We start from the raw sequence: 15,082 nt of genomic DNA, 5'->3' as shown, positions 1-15,082 counted from the left end.
ACGCCGAAAAGAACGGCCGTGAGTGCCTTATAAACGTGCGTATAAATCCAGTAGTAAGTCACGTCCTGTTGCTATCGTCCTTTGTCTCGTCGTTTGCGCTGAGGTTCAACATGTGTTATAAACACTGTCCAAATGCGCGTAACGACCAGCCGTTGGTCCATCCTGTACGGGTGAACCTAGTGCGCATGCGCGAACGTGTTTTCGTGGCGCAACAACGCGCTGCGCGCATCAAGCTTGAAAGGGATCAACACCTAGATAAGAAAGCTCCTTTCAGAGCTTGTCTCGAAATATGTTTAATGAGACTCGTCGGTCGTTCTGATTGGCTAATACCTGGGAACGTCGTTGAAGTACGGCAAGATTTTTCGACTAGTGTTGAGTAAGAAAAGCCAGGAGGCAGTTCCCAGGCCTTTCGAGTATCTCGGGGGTGTTGCAAAGAAGAGGCGACGGTGCGTGCTGTGGCACAGGTGGCCGAGTTCCTCCGCCGACTAACGGTCACAGCTGGCATAGTTCACTCGGCGCGAGGTTGTCGCGTGCAGTGCGGAGTCCGTTACGGTACGCTCGTCCGAAAGCGAATGTGGAGAGGCGAGGGGAGGGGTGAGGGTCTGACCGCACCGTCTGCGCAGTTGGGTGCAGTGCTGCGAAGGCTGCGGCCGGTCCAATTAGGGAGGTTACACGTACAGAGCGTGAGAATGAGCGGCTGCTGTTCGCTGAGAACTTCCCCGCAAGGTCGGCGGCTGTTCGCCCGTGACCTACCGGTATGAGGGAAATTGGTTGTTTTTAATCCAGCTTCGAACCGTGCCTCCGAAATTGGCTATGGATGTGTCCCGGATTTCCATGGGGCTCGAACACTGAACGAGGACGGATTTCTCCTGAAGTGCGATTTGCCTAAGGTGTACGCGTTTCACTTGTTTGTTGACCTACCGGTATGATGGAAATTGGTTGTTTTTAATCCAGCTTTGAACTGTGGCTCTAAGGCAGGCTATGGATTTGTCCCGGATTTCGAAGGGGTTCGAACACCTAACAAGGACGGATTTCTCCTGAAGTGCGATGCGTCTAAGGTGTGCGCGTTTTGCTTTGTTGTTGTTGTTGTTGTTGTTTTCGTTCGTTGCCCTTGGGCAGCACCTGGAAAGATACTAACCGTGTGCCATGAGCACGAATCGTGCCAACACCACATATCCACTTCCGCTTGCTGGCAGTGCAATCGATTGAACGCATCGTTTTGTTGGTGTCTTTCGTCTTACCTGTGGTTCCGTCATTCGCTTGGGCATCCATGCATGGTAATGGAGACTTATAGCAGGGCGGAGAACCGGTCCCGGTACAGTACCCGGCACGCATGCGCACAACTAGGTTTGCCGCCTTTGCGCACGCGCACTGGCGCCGGTCGCCTACCGGATACCGTACCGGGACCGGTTCTCGGCTCTGCTATAACTCTCTAATGGGGCTTTTCCATACTCGTACATGATCTTGGTTTATAGCCGCTTACATTTTTGTTATTCTTCCTGTCCATTTTGTTCAAACCTGCTTACGGTTCGTTTAAAGTAGACAAGCCATTTTATCCACGATTGAGCGAAGTTCTTTGCAAAAGCTTAAAATACTCCAAACGCGACACCTCCTATTTGAAAACGTTAAGTCCGCGGTACTCTTTCGTGAAAGACTTCTCGCAGCGTTGTACCGAACTACCGGATCAGAGAAGCAGTTCGCGTAGAACGGCTCGGCGTAGAGGCCGACATGTAACAGGTTGTCCGGCGTTCAGCGAGCCAGCGCCACTTGTTACGCCGCCTATGCCGGGAACACATGTCACTCGGGGTTGTCCCTACTCTCTCGTGGCGATTTACTTTGCGATCGCTACGGCGCGCCTGCTGACATCCGCGGGCCCGCTTTTGTCTCGGCTTAATCTGACGTCTGGATGGCGGCCCATCAACTTGCTGCCCGTCGGGTCGTCGCTCGCCCCCGTTATGTTTGCTCAGGCGAGGCCCTGATGCGCGTCCTCTCGCGACTTTGGGACATCCGTTGTAACGGCACTATTATTGGCGTCCTCGACAGGCCGGCACCTTTCTTTTTCGTTTGTTTCTTGCTTTTTTTTTTTCTGTTTTGCATCTGGGACTGGCTTGTTCTGCAGTTTGGGATGCGTTTGACGCTATGATTGACGTCATCGACAGGACGGCTTTTTTTTTTTTCGGTTATACAGCCGGGACCCTTTGTTCTGCAATTTAGAATGCAGTCGGCGTTCCGAGCGTATTGTCATTGCCCCATTGAGAACTTGGTGATCGGGGCTGGCGAATATTGTTGCTATCTATTCGCCTAAAAGGTATTGAAATATTTGGTGGTATTTTCATTCTAAAGAAGGCAGCCTTTGTGCAAAACTGGTTTGCTTTATTTCCGTACCCACGTTTGATGTTTTTTTTTTTTTCGGGCTTTTTCGTTTTAATGAATTCGTTGCGCAGGCAGAGCGGGCAGTAGAATGGTCCGAACCAAATCCGCAGACCCAGAGTTTCCAACTTAGCCACAATGTTCATTGTTAAGCCTATTTACTTCTTTTTGTCTCTTGACTCTGTATCTGCTGGCTCTTAATGGAAACGCTTAATCTATCATTCCCCTGTTCTACCAATGCCACCGTAATTATCATTTTTATTTAATACTTGAAACAAAATAGCAGGCCTGAGAGCCATGGAAATGAAGATTTACGTAACGCCAGAGACGGCTGACAAGCAAGCAGCGGTGCCTCGCAACATGGTGGAGTTTAAGTGGCATTTTATCCTAGGGATTTCGATGAAAGCAAATGTTAAAAGCAAACGCAATCAAAAGGCAGAGTTAATTTGCGATGCCTAATGTTTATAGTGAACTGTCTTGCAGTTCTCTCGCCAGTTTGAATGAATTCAGACGGAGTGGTGTTAACTGAAGACACAAATTTATTCGTATTACAGGGGGGTTCGGAAATGAAAGAGGGATCTTGCAAAAAAAAAACGCGTGTGTGTGCGTGTGTGTCCGCCCGTCCGACAGATAGTATTCGCAGGAATGAATACCAAAGAAAAATTCTTGAGGAAAAAAAACGCATTTACAATTAAAGGCGTGGTAACTGGGACGTAAATCCTCATCGAAATGATTATGAATAGCTTACGTCGTGCTCGACGGGTGTGTGTATCGCCACAGCACCTGCAAAATTTATCTTTGTAGACGTCTCAGCATCCACGAAGGAGGCACGACGTTCTCACACGGCGCAATTTGGTACTCCGCAAGAGCGCGAACTGTGTTCCCGCCTTTTCCTCTCCACTTCAGCCGACGACGACGCGTCTCGACTGCGAGAAATGCCTCGAGAACAAAAGGAAATCGCTCGTCCGCATGTTTCAAGAAGGCAGCCTACTGCTGCGTCGCTTTCTTCTGCGCCAGCTCCGTCAAGTGCTCTTGCGTGCGAGTGAGGAATGAGAGAGACGACAATGCTCCGTTCCACACCCACCCCCTCCTATAGCTTCAAGCGCTGTATTATCTCCGTTGCCCTTTTATCTCTGTCGAGGCTCGCGTCAATATCTCCCCCCTTTTTTTGTCTTTAATCTCTCTCGGAGAGAGAAACCTCCTGGCGAGCAGCGATTATCCGCTCTACTCTCCGCTGGAGAGCGAGCAGCAACCACTTGTGGAACCTCCCATTGTTTCAACGGTCGCGTCGGGAACGCTTTTTTGAAAAGGACGGATGCTGGAGGCCCTGGTTGAAGCACGAAGGAGAGGGTGGGGGGCGGTGGAGGAGGTAAGATAGTAACGACTTCCTCGTGTTTGTCCAGCGTTATATATATCGTCGTCTAGAGAGAGAGAGAGAGGTGGGAATACAGGGCGCGCGCGACCGTTGGCGTTTAAGCGGTAGACACATGGGCGACTCGGGGGTCGTGAGTGGCCTCTATTTATAAAGCAGTCGTGCACTGCAGCTGTGTACGAAGTAATGCCGGCAGCGCGCGTGTATCTGAAAAGAAATATGTGCGTGTCGGGTTGAATCTGGCTGTCTGCCGGCATTGTGTTATCCTCTTTTTTTCTGCGTTCGTCTTTGCGTTGGTTCGTGTGTATTCGCTGTGCTAACAGCGGACGTGCCGGCTCGAGTGTGGTCATTATGTGCACCCCCCCCCCCCTCTCCCCCCCCCCCCTTCGGCCCCAGTTTCGAAGGACATAACGATGTCTCGGACGGCGGGCGTTTTCACATCGCGTCCGTGGTTACTGTTAGACCTGCTTGGAGCATTCGTTCACATCTTGCCATAAGCTGAAGAAGTGTCTTGACGAGACTTATATGGAAGCGCTCTCCACTCCTTGTCTGCAGCACAATGCATCTGATGGTATTTGGCGGCTAGCTCGTGCTGCGTAGCGAGGTGTGACAGGGCCACTCGGACGGTGAATGGCCACTTGAGACGATGAATGCCTTATCTGTACGCCCTGATATCTTAGATAAGCGCTCTTCTATGCAGCGCTGTCGTGGCTTGATCATGGACCCGTTGGGCAGAATTGCAACCAACCTGTCGACATCGTGTTACCTCCAAGTTCAACCTCTTTGTTTGTTTGTTTTTGTGTGTGTGTGTGTGTGTGTGTGTGTGTGTGCGGGTCTAAAATTTATATTCGTGAAATGACACGTGCATGTCGTGTGGACGTCTTCACAAGACCGGCGACTAGAAAGAAGCCTTTCTTTCCCAGTTACAGTACGTTCGTCAAGTCACCGGAAAAAGTCGTACTCTTGGAGCAAAGTTTGTATGTACATGGTTCTTTTCTTCGTCTCCGTGGTTACTGTCCCTATTACCCGGAACTGCGTGTTGAGGACTCTGGCACCCCAGAAACCTCGTGTTTCTTGTATTGACAAGAAGCCTGTATTGGAGAAAACCTTACCGTTAGGTGAATGATTAGAAAACTGCTCATGTGCACGTCCGGTCACCATCTCTTTAGCAAAGCGGCTGTATACGCCATACTTAGGTTTTAGTTAACGGGTCCATGAGTGACCGTTAAAGGTATGCGGACAGCCCAATCCCCCACTGCTCGAGTTTGGTTGTAGGGAAAGGGGTGGCAAGTCCGGGTTTTGGCTACATGCCCAGACTATGTGGTACAGGGAGCATGAATGTCCACAGCATTCGTATTTAGGTGAACGCTGATTGGGCAAGTGCATATATGCAGTCGGATGTGTAGGGGAACGTGCTTGTTTAAAGCAAGCGAACTGTTGAGCCTATCACGGGTAATCCGCGCATGTATATGTTCAGTGTGCCTGCTTATATGAGCACAACCTAATCATCATGTCTTACATTCTTATCAGTTTATTTGGAAGAATTATCCCTGATCTGTTTTTGTTTTGTTTTTTGCCGGGAACGATGCTCCTTTCTTACAGCTGGCCCATCTCGGCAACCAAGTTAAAACGCGCCCAAACTTTTCTTCGTCTGTTGTTGACGCGACTTTTCTGTGACGCGAGTGCTTCGGGTGACTTTCGGCCTGGATAACACCAACCCCGTGGCAAGGCGTTATCCCGGCGGCAAGCCGCCGAGGCTCGCCCGTGTTGACTTTTTGACTCGTTCGTTGCAACGCGAACACTCTTTCGAGCATAGTCATTTCCGATTCTTTGACTGCCCTCTTTGGAAATGGTGGCAATGTATCGGCATTGCTGTTTTCCGCTCGGCGTTCGTTCGTCGAAACGCGTATTCCGGCAGTGCCCGTTATTCCTTTTCAACCTCGCGTACAGTAAATTCGCGTTGTAACGAAATGGTTTGTTTTTTTTTGTTTTTTTCAAAATATCGCTTTATTCGAAGTTTTTCGCGGTCCTCAATGTAGTACGTGAAGAGCAAATCATCCTCGCTTTTAACTAAGTATCGCTTATATCGAAGTAAGTTTTTTTTTTTTTTTTCCCGAGGAGCTTCTTTGTCACTACTAAGGAGTTTGTCGATTTAAACTCCATCCCCACAAAAATTACCCTTAACCAAAATGAAATGCCTCTCGTGATTGTTCTTTGCCACTTAAACTTGTCGGAACGTACCCTCGAAGCTGTGGCGTTGAAGGTAAATTCAGTTAGGTAAGATATATCTTGAGGAGAAAAACATGAATGGCAGCGTACCATTCTCCCTGAAGAAGAAAGTGTATGACAGTTGAATCTTACTGGTACTCACCTACGGGGCGGAATCTTGGAGGCTCACTAAGAGGGTTCAACTTGAATTGAGAACGACTCAGCGAGCAATGGAACGGAAGATGATAGGTGTAACATTACGGGACAAGAGGAGAGCGGAGTGGGTCAGGGAACAAACGCGTGTTAAAGACATACTAGTAGAAATTAAGAAGAAATGGACGTGGGCAGGGCATGTAATGCGAAGGCAAGATAACCGCTGGTTATTAGGGGTAACAGAGTGGATCCCTAAGAGAAGGCAAGCGTTGCAGGGGGCGGCAGAAAGTTAGATGGGCAGATGAGATCAAGAAGTTTGAGGGGATAAATTGGTCACAGTTTGCACAGGACCGGGATAATTGGAGATCTATGGGAGAGGCATTTGCCCTTCACTAGGCGTAGACAGGTTGTTGATGATAATTAAGGTATCTGGCATTTTAATCGCTTCTTCTGGCCTGCGACGAAAACCCCATCTGAGCTCGGGCTTCGTGCGATGTCACGCATCGTCAGACGAACCGAAATGTATGCGCAGTTTCTGGCTTGCTATTCGTCCATTAATTTTGCAGCAAATGGAAAGGACAACGCTAAACGCGGTACGTTTAAGGGGACACGAGGAGAAAATGCATGTTTGGTCCATTAAAGAGACTCCTACGTCCCGTTAATTAAGCAGTGATAATAATTTTATCGGAAATTTCAAATGGTTAATGGATATATTTAAAAAAAAGCGTATTCTACTGTGTTGTTGTTGTTGTAGTCCTTTATTAGGCGAGGGAAGGCCATGCGGCCAAAATAGGGGTAGGGGAAGGAGGGCAATGGAGGAGTAGCCCAGTTAAAAAGACGATGCGTCCATGAAGACGGTACAGGGGTTCCCTTCAGACCGCGGAGGTCAGGCTAAGGTGTAAATCTACCATTAGGGGATTTTCACGGCCGGAGTAGGCCCGATTCTACACTAATCTTGAAAGACCACTCTCTACGCCGAACAGCCCAAGGGCTATGATAAAATTCCGATCTTCAAATGGAGGATAATCTTCCGAGGCATCGGGAGGCATAGCATTGGTGAGGTTGTCTTCCCAGTCACTGCCCAGCGACGTCGCTGTAGCGTCACATGTGACGTCACAGCATCTTGTTTGTTCGATTGGCGGCCGCCATCAACAGACATGTCTGGGCGATTGTAGTGGGGTCTTTAGTTCCGACTGATTGCACGCTATCGTGGAGTTAATACACTGATAAGTATGCTTTTAGCGCTAGCCCATAATACGTCGCTACTTCCCATATTGCGTCACTGTAGCGCGAAATTTGAAAGTTTTCCGACGGTGCATTTTTTTTGTTAAAAAAACACCTTTAGAGGCTGAAATGGCGCTGAGCGAGTTACCAAAGGCTTGATGATGATGATGAAAAACTTTTATTTAGTATCAGTCAATGGGTTTTTTAAAACCCTTGCTAGGAGTCGGCCAGTATCCCTTGGGACCTGGCGGCTGCCTGAGCTTGATTGATGATTTTTCGTTGGGCTGAGCATCAGAGCCTCCCATGTGTCTATGGTGTGTGTGCCATTGCGAAAGCCTGGCAAGCATGGTCCACATGATGCGGGCGTGCCCACAGATAACCAAAGGCTTGAAGTTTTGAAACTTCATGGTTGTATTTTCTCTTTATGGCCCTTTTAATCGCTGCAACGTTCTACAGTGTATGTTCTTAGTGTCGGCATTCAAGTTCTAAAGTTCGTTATGTCCTATTTCCGTTGTGAAAATGGGTTCCGGCAAGAAATGCCGTCGTGTCCTAAACAGTCGCGAGTGCACGTTTCCTTTCTTGGAGGTGGCGCACCTCGTTCCGCTTCGTCCCGGTGTTCGCACTCCGAGAAAAAAAAAAACGGTGACGTCATCCCAGCCAGGCCGTCTACGTCACGACCCCGGCGTGCTCCGCGGAAGATAGGAAACATCTGCTGCGGCGTCGAGCGGCCTGCGTTCAGTCTGGCTCGCACGATACCGCCAGCAGTCGCGTGCCGTGGCTTGCCGGCGTGTTGTTCTTTTGGGCAGTGCGCGAACGCTTGCTGAAGCCTGACTGTCCGGTGCTTCCAAGACGAATATCTCGGGCTTAGGCCTCGCTGAAAACTCGAACCCTGCGTACATCGAACTTCGGTAGAACCGATCTTCTGTCCTGGGTATAGATGGTGTGGGGAAAAGCCGCGTTCGCGGTAAGTCGTGGTGAAGACACCGCTGTCTTGGTTCGCTGTGTGGTTGAGACGTCGCCAAATAGTTTCACCGATGCCGCTTCTACGCCTATCGTTTCCTTGGAGCACCTCGCAAAGTGACGGTGCGTCAGCTGTGACGTCATTTATGGCGGTGGTGTTGGGGGGTTGGTTTGGCGCGTTCGCGTTCCTGTGTCTGCCTGACAAACATTTTTCCTGGACATTTTTTTTAATTGACGCTAAGATTTTAGAAGGCAGCTGCGGACGTTTTGTTCAATATGTAACTCAAGTGACGAAAAACGTCTCGCTGCTGTGAAAGAGTGTTACCGGTTGAACGCTACCGTTTCGCGGAGTTTTTCGTCTGTTAAATGGCACACTCGAAAGTGGCGAATGACGCAATTACTCGCGTTTTACACAGCCAAACTTGCGGATTCAGTAATAGACGACTTTTTTACACCCCCCTTTTTAACTGGAGCCTTGAGGCGGTTGTTACATTGTAACTGCTCTCTTGGTATGTTCTCTGAGTTCTCTAGTACGTCATGTGCTCTTTCGCGCTTCTTTCTTTTTGTATATGTCACATGTGCTCTTTCGCGCTTCTTATATTATGTCACCAACCAACTTGTCAATCTATCGTTGCCTCTGGGCGTTCTCTTAGTGCATTACCTTTTCTTTTTTGTTTGTTTGTTTTGATTTCGTTCTAAACTAATTGCCGCATCTTTCTATTCCGCGCAGGATCCGCAGAATGTCCGAGTACTGCCTCAAGCCGTGCGCGACCAATGAAAACATAATGTTTGTTCATACGCGGGACTCCACCCTGGACGATGTCTTCAGTGCCGCCAGATCGCCCAAGCGACTCTGTCTCGACCTCGAAAACAGAGACGCCGGATCCAATCCTGGATCGCCTCTGTGAGCTGTTTTTTTTTTAACCATGCATGACTGTCATTGATAGTGGGCACTGGGTTATTAAAGGGACAGACAACCGATTTTTGTCAAGTCCGTGTCCTCTAGGTCTAAATGCAAGCCAGCGTTTTATATACTGGGGTAACCACGATGAATTTTTCAGTAAACAGGAGGAAATAATTTTAATTTGGCACTGAAATTTTAAGTCTGAAAGGTGGCGTAGATAGGCTGATGGTGATGATGATGATGATGAAAAGTGGCGCCATGTAGTGTGCAAACGTGACAGTACCGTGCGTATCCGAACGAGTCCGTCGGTTTCAACGCGTGAATCGTGATTCAAAAACCGCATAAAGGAATAGGAAAGGTTGCACATTATTGCTGTTTTAGCTAGGAACGAGTCTTTAAGCACTTCTTTTCGTCTCGTATACAAGTTGAGTATTGATATTTCTGGTGAATATGGCATTGTAACTGCCCTGTATCTTGCTTATTTTAGCAGTCTTGTTATAGTTCGTTTAGTTTTCAGACTGCCATTGTATGTTTGTATTTTTTATATGCTGCTTTCTGGTTTCTCCGAACTTGCTCACCCACACCTCTGTCTAATGCTTGGGCCCTGAGAGTATATATATATATATATATATAATATAAGAGGGTTCAACGCTGGTCGACCACTCTCGACATGTCGTAGACACTCGAGTCACGGCCCGGGGGTTCAAAAGAAGGTCCCCTTCACCCCGAGTACTCCGAGTGGCGCTGGCTACCACCCCCAGGTGCAGGAAACAAAAATACCTCAACATAAATACCCGAGAAAGTGCTGGGGAAACAGCCCCGCCGGTAGCGTAGTGGTTATCGCACCAGACCAGTATTCTGGAGGTTGTGGGTTCGGATCCCACCAGGCGGGCATTTTTTCACCACTTTCTTTTCGACTCAAAAAATTCTTCGTCTCTTTCTATGACCCACCACAACCTCCCCTTTGCTTTCCGAGGTTTTCTTGACTGCCAACCCTTATTTCCTGTCTTATTTCACGGAGCCCTTCATTTCCCATTTTCTGATTCGCTATATATATATATATATATATATATATATATATATATATATATATATACATAGAACAGAAATAAGGGTTGGCAGTCAAGAAGACCTCGGCCGCCGTTTTTCCTTCACTTTCTTTCAAAATTCTTTATCTGTTTCAATGACCTACCACATCCTCCCCTTTGCTTTCTGAGGTCTTCTTGACTGCCAACCCTTATTTCTGTTCTATGTATATATGTATATATATATATATATATATATATATATATATAGAGAGAGAGAGAGAGATACAGAAAGATAGGTCAGCAGTCTACAACGCCAAAGGAGGCGTAGGGCTGTGGTTAGGCTCTTTTCTTTATCACTACGGTTAATTAGGTAAACATTTTTTTTAACTATACAGAAGAAAGAAAGAGAAACACGCGCCCAGAGTGGGGACCGAACCCACGCCTTTCGATTACATGTCGAATGCCTTACCAATTCGGCTATCTGGGCGACTGTGTTCTCCTTCACTTTCTCGGCTATTTATATTTACTAGAAGTGTATCTGACGCTTGAGGGTGGTAGCCAGCGCCGCTCTGACTACACGGGGAGAAGGGGACCTTCTTTTCAACCCCCGGGGCGTGACTTGAACGTCTACAGCCTGTCATGAGCGGGTTACTGGCTGGAAGCCCTCTTATGCTACCTAGGCATCAAGGCTGCCAGAACCGAGACCCTCGCTAGGCTTTCGCAGAATAATATAGTAAGGAAATGAGGGGCTCGTTGAGGAAATACAGAAAGATAGGTCAGCAGTCTACAACGCCAAAGGAGGCATAGGGGTGTGGTTAGGCTCTTTTCTTTATCACTACGGTTAATTAGGTAAACATTTTTTAACTATACAGAAGAAAGAAAAAAAGAGAAGCACGCGCCCAGAGTGTGTGTATATATATATATATATATATATATATACATACATATATATATATATATATATATATATATATATATATATATATATATATATATATATATATATATATATACGTATATATAAATGAAAGTGCGTTGCCGTATGACTCACTGTCATAGTTGCGAGCATTTGTTTTGGCAGCATGCGCAGTGCTGGTAGATCTAAAAATTCCTCTTACAGGAGTTGTAGGGCCCAATCAGGGAAACCGTTGTGACTGAAGGTGTTTCAACTCATGCCTTTTCATTTGGCATAGAGAGCTATATTCCACAAATTGGTTGGCAGTCTCTTTAACATCTGCGTGTGAAAACAGCAGCGCACTGCACGTGCAGTTAAGTTGTTACAAAGGATGTTATCAGATTTAATTTTTTTTGAGTGATTCTCTCAAACTAAGTTGTGGCTTTTTCTCCTCTGACACGCACCGTAATCTAGTTTTTCTAAATTCCGAATCCTGTAAAAACGAACCACTATCGAACTATGCTGACTGCCTGTTAGTATGCCTCCGCATGTAATACCTAAGTACAGTGTGTGTTTGGATAAAAGTTACTCTTTTTTTTTTACTCAGTAAAACACTGTTCTTTCTCACAAAAACCCTGTAATCGAAAACCAATCTGGCGTGCCTATGTTTTTGGCATTTCTCTATTTTAACGGGAAACATGCAACTTTGCTGTAAGGCTATCCTGAACAAGAAAACCTCTACAGGGACATAATCATCAAAGGAAAGTTAGTATCCATAATTTTGGTGCAGCAATTAGCACTGCTTGTGATCTAGTTAAACGTACTGCTTAGCGGATTAATTGGCCGTCTCCGTAAATGTAGCAATACTAACTAGAGGATTCACTTCCTGCTGACTTCGGTCCCGTCCACTGCAGCAAAGAACAAAACCACCTAGCAGCTACGTGGTCGGTTTGAAACGTGTTAAATGGGGGGTGCCCATTTAATTAGTAGTTCTGACATGCCTTGTCGCCTAGATGTATGTAGTTCTTGCACACAAAATCCAAATTTTAACACTCGAGCAGACTACAGGTGGAATGGCTCTGTAATAAATGTCACGTCAGTGAAATTTTCCGTGCGTATGTGACCATGTTTCTATATTATATTTGTTTCTGCTGCTTTCTCGTGGTTTCCAGCTGTCTCCCGATGGATGGCTCCAAACGTCCTCTCCAGGATGTTACGCTGCGCTGCAGCAGCAGCAACAACAGTGGCAGTCCGTCGCCCTCTCCGCCGTATCCGGACTCTCCCGGCACTCCAACCAGGCCCGGCGACTGTGTTGCAGGCCATCCGGAGCCGCTGACGCCGACGGCTCGGTTAAAACTGCTTTCATCTCTGGCGGAGCGGCTGCCTTACGCGAGTGGGGATAATGTAAGCATCGCACATGTGCCAGCCTTTTTCGTATGCTCGTAGTACCAATACATCCTGAGGACGTACTGAGAACATATTACTAAGGACCTGATAGTGTCCTGATCACATCCACTATTTATTTCTGAGGCGTGCTCAAGTGATCCCGTTGTTCCGAACCTCTGAACAAGTTCAGCACTTAAATTTAGCACTTGCCCGAGGCATCCTAAAGACATACTGAGGACGTCCACTAATGACTGTAAAAAGTGCTAGGGGTTTGTATTTGTTTGGCTTTTGACATCTTGAACACCTTAAAAGCACACGAACTTTGGAATAGGGAGGGTACATTTACACACGACAAGTGTAGTTTTTGTTGTACATTTCTTTTAGTATCTGCCCGCAGTTGTCGCATGGTTTTAGGTGATTTTTCGTCCAGTTATATGGCCGGAGGCTGTTGAGTTTTTTTTGTAAGTCGAGGTCTGAATCTTTCAAGGCTTTACCACTTTTTTTTTTTCAAGGCTTCCTTTGTTTAGAGTGAAACAGCTGAAGCAAAAACTTCTCGTTTAGTTTTCTGGATTTTTTTTTTTTTTTGCTTGTTGCGTATAAGACATCACTGCATTTTACTAGTGAAAAACAGGCGCGGACGAAAAAGAAGTACACAGGACACTGGCTCGTCTGTTTTTCGCTAGTAAAATTGCAGTCAGATAACCAACTAGCCCAACTTTCTGCCTTAACTATAAGACATCACATTTATAGCAGTGTAGCAGTGCACTTTATTGGGAAATGAAACATTACCCTTCAAAAATTGCCATATACTTATTCTTTGTTAAGCACAAGTGTTATTGCTCTGTCCATGGCTGCACCCTTAGTTGTGATTATTGCTCAGATTATTGCATAACATAAAGTTCATGTGATGGACTTTATCGCATTGATGCTGACTTGATGGACACGTGGTGGTGCTTTGCCTTTTACTCTGAAAGAAACTATCGAGCGGAAACTTAGGTTATTCGTAAAAACTGGCTCTTGTTTTATTTATTGTATCTTTTTCAATAATGGTATCGCTTCCGTAGTTGACAGCTGGCGCCATGTTGTTGCACTTCATTTTTGTGTTGTCATCTTCACTGTTCACATTTTGTGACTTAATCGAATGCACTTCGGGACTTGGCCTTTTTGCAGACCATTTTCACTTTTTACGTTTTGTCACACAGTCGAGCGCACTTTGGGACTTGACCTTTTTGCAGAGCATCTTCACTTTTTACGTTTTGTCATGCAATTGAATGCACTTTGGGACTTGACCTTTTTGCAGAGCATGGATGAGGAGCTGTCAAATCACAGCAGCAACTCTGAGAACACCAAGCCTGTTAGCCGGAAAGACAAGTCCCTAGGCCTGCTGTGTCAAGCGTGAGTTCTTTCACTGTATTACACATTCATGTCTCTCTCGTTGCATTTTAGGCTGGTTAAGATCTGAAAGTTTGCTCTGGAGGTGCTTTCTTCTTCATTTTTTTATATCTTTCTATATGTATGACTTGCCTCGGCAGGTTTCTGGCCCTTTACCCAGAGCATGCTTCACCATCAGACAACATCATCGTTTCACTTGATGAAGCCGCCAGGGTTCTCGGTGAGTGGCAGAACAATGACTAAGGTTCAGCGAATGTTTAGCTTGCATGTTAATGACTCATTGCCTAAATGGGCATAAATCTCTGAGTAACAGTAACTTGGAAATTCATAACAAGGATTTGCCGGTAAGCAAGATATACCAGTGAGCAAGCTGGAAGGAACTGTGCCTGAAAGTGTAAAATGATACAGATGCAAACAGTGCAAGAAAATGGAAGCATAAAATTTGAACCAAACAAATAAACTGGAGCAGCCCTGCCAAGCAATGAACTGTCTGATTATGGCCTTGTAACTGACGGCTTTGCGATAGGGACAAGCGCAGCACTAAATAGATGCGCGCTTTGCCATGTGATTGTGTAGTTTCTGCAGCCGTTGCAGTGTTTAGTGCCCAAAGACTTTGGCATGTGACTTGCAGGTCACTCAGTTAGACCTTAGTGGGTTCACTTTGCGGAACATTCGTTTCTGCCCCTGCCTCTCCGTGATGCAGGTTTCAAATGAATTATAGTTAAAATTACAACGGTGGTTTGCTCGAGTTTTAATGTTTGTGTTGATGGGATTGCAGTGTGTGACAGCACTACATTGCCGCAGAGCACTCATTTTGTGCGTTAATAGGGCGCTGTGTTCAAGACACCGTACCATTCTGAATGAAGTCGCGTTGCTGTGTCATAAACGCCCTTTATGAATCTCTCTTCCTTCAACTTTGCAGGCGTGGAGAGGCGGCGGGTATATGACATCGTGAATGTTCTTGAGAGTGTAGGCATGGTTGCCAAGGAAGCCAAGAACAAGTACCGATGGTTTGGAAAGGGGGCTCTGTGGGAGACCCTGCCAAAACTGAAGGTGACTGCAAAGCACTCTGTATACTTCTTGTGCACCAAGGAAATACAAAGGTCACACCTGCTACCTGTTATGAGTACCTTAAATCAAGCTTCATTATCAAGAGAACTGCACAGTAGGTGCCCAGTGACATGAGTCCA

General features: G+C 46.6%; 1 protein-coding gene and 1 non-coding gene across 7 annotated transcripts in view; both read left to right on the top strand.

Annotated features, from left to right (window-relative positions):
• LOC144142771 (uncharacterized) overlaps positions 1-15,082 on the top strand; it is a 43,930-nt gene that overhangs the window by 14,742 nt on the left and 14,106 nt on the right. For 3 of the 6 annotated variants that reach the window (XM_077674484.1, XM_077674482.1, XM_077674483.1), the window contains exons 2-6: positions 9,018-9,191; positions 12,287-12,518; positions 13,801-13,895; positions 14,033-14,112; positions 14,815-14,945. In XM_077674484.1, the coding sequence (XP_077530610.1) occupies positions 9,028-9,191; positions 12,287-12,518; positions 13,801-13,895; positions 14,033-14,112; positions 14,815-14,945 (702 nt within the window). In that variant the 5' untranslated portion in view covers positions 9,018-9,027. Of the gene's footprint in view, positions 1-8,048; positions 8,292-8,388; positions 8,411-9,017; positions 9,192-12,286; positions 12,519-13,800; positions 13,896-14,032; positions 14,113-14,814; positions 14,946-15,082 lie in introns of those variants that run through there. The other 3 variants (XM_077674480.1, XM_077674479.1, XM_077674481.1) reach the window with 3 other exon arrangements.
• On the top strand, positions 10,011-10,083 carry Trnat-agu (transfer RNA threonine (anticodon AGU)). The gene has a single exon. It is a non-coding gene; the product is annotated as a tRNA-Thr (tRNA).

This window comes from Haemaphysalis longicornis, unplaced genomic scaffold (assembly GCF_048455015.1).
Source record: "Haemaphysalis longicornis isolate Haplotype H1 unplaced genomic scaffold, Haemaphysalis longicornis Haplotype H1 scaffold_6, whole genome shotgun sequence".
Classification (NCBI taxonomy): domain Eukaryota; kingdom Metazoa; phylum Arthropoda; class Arachnida; order Ixodida; family Ixodidae; genus Haemaphysalis; species Haemaphysalis longicornis.
The sequence above is the reverse complement of the archived record's forward strand: the minus strand, read 5'-3'. Positions and strand labels throughout refer to the sequence as shown.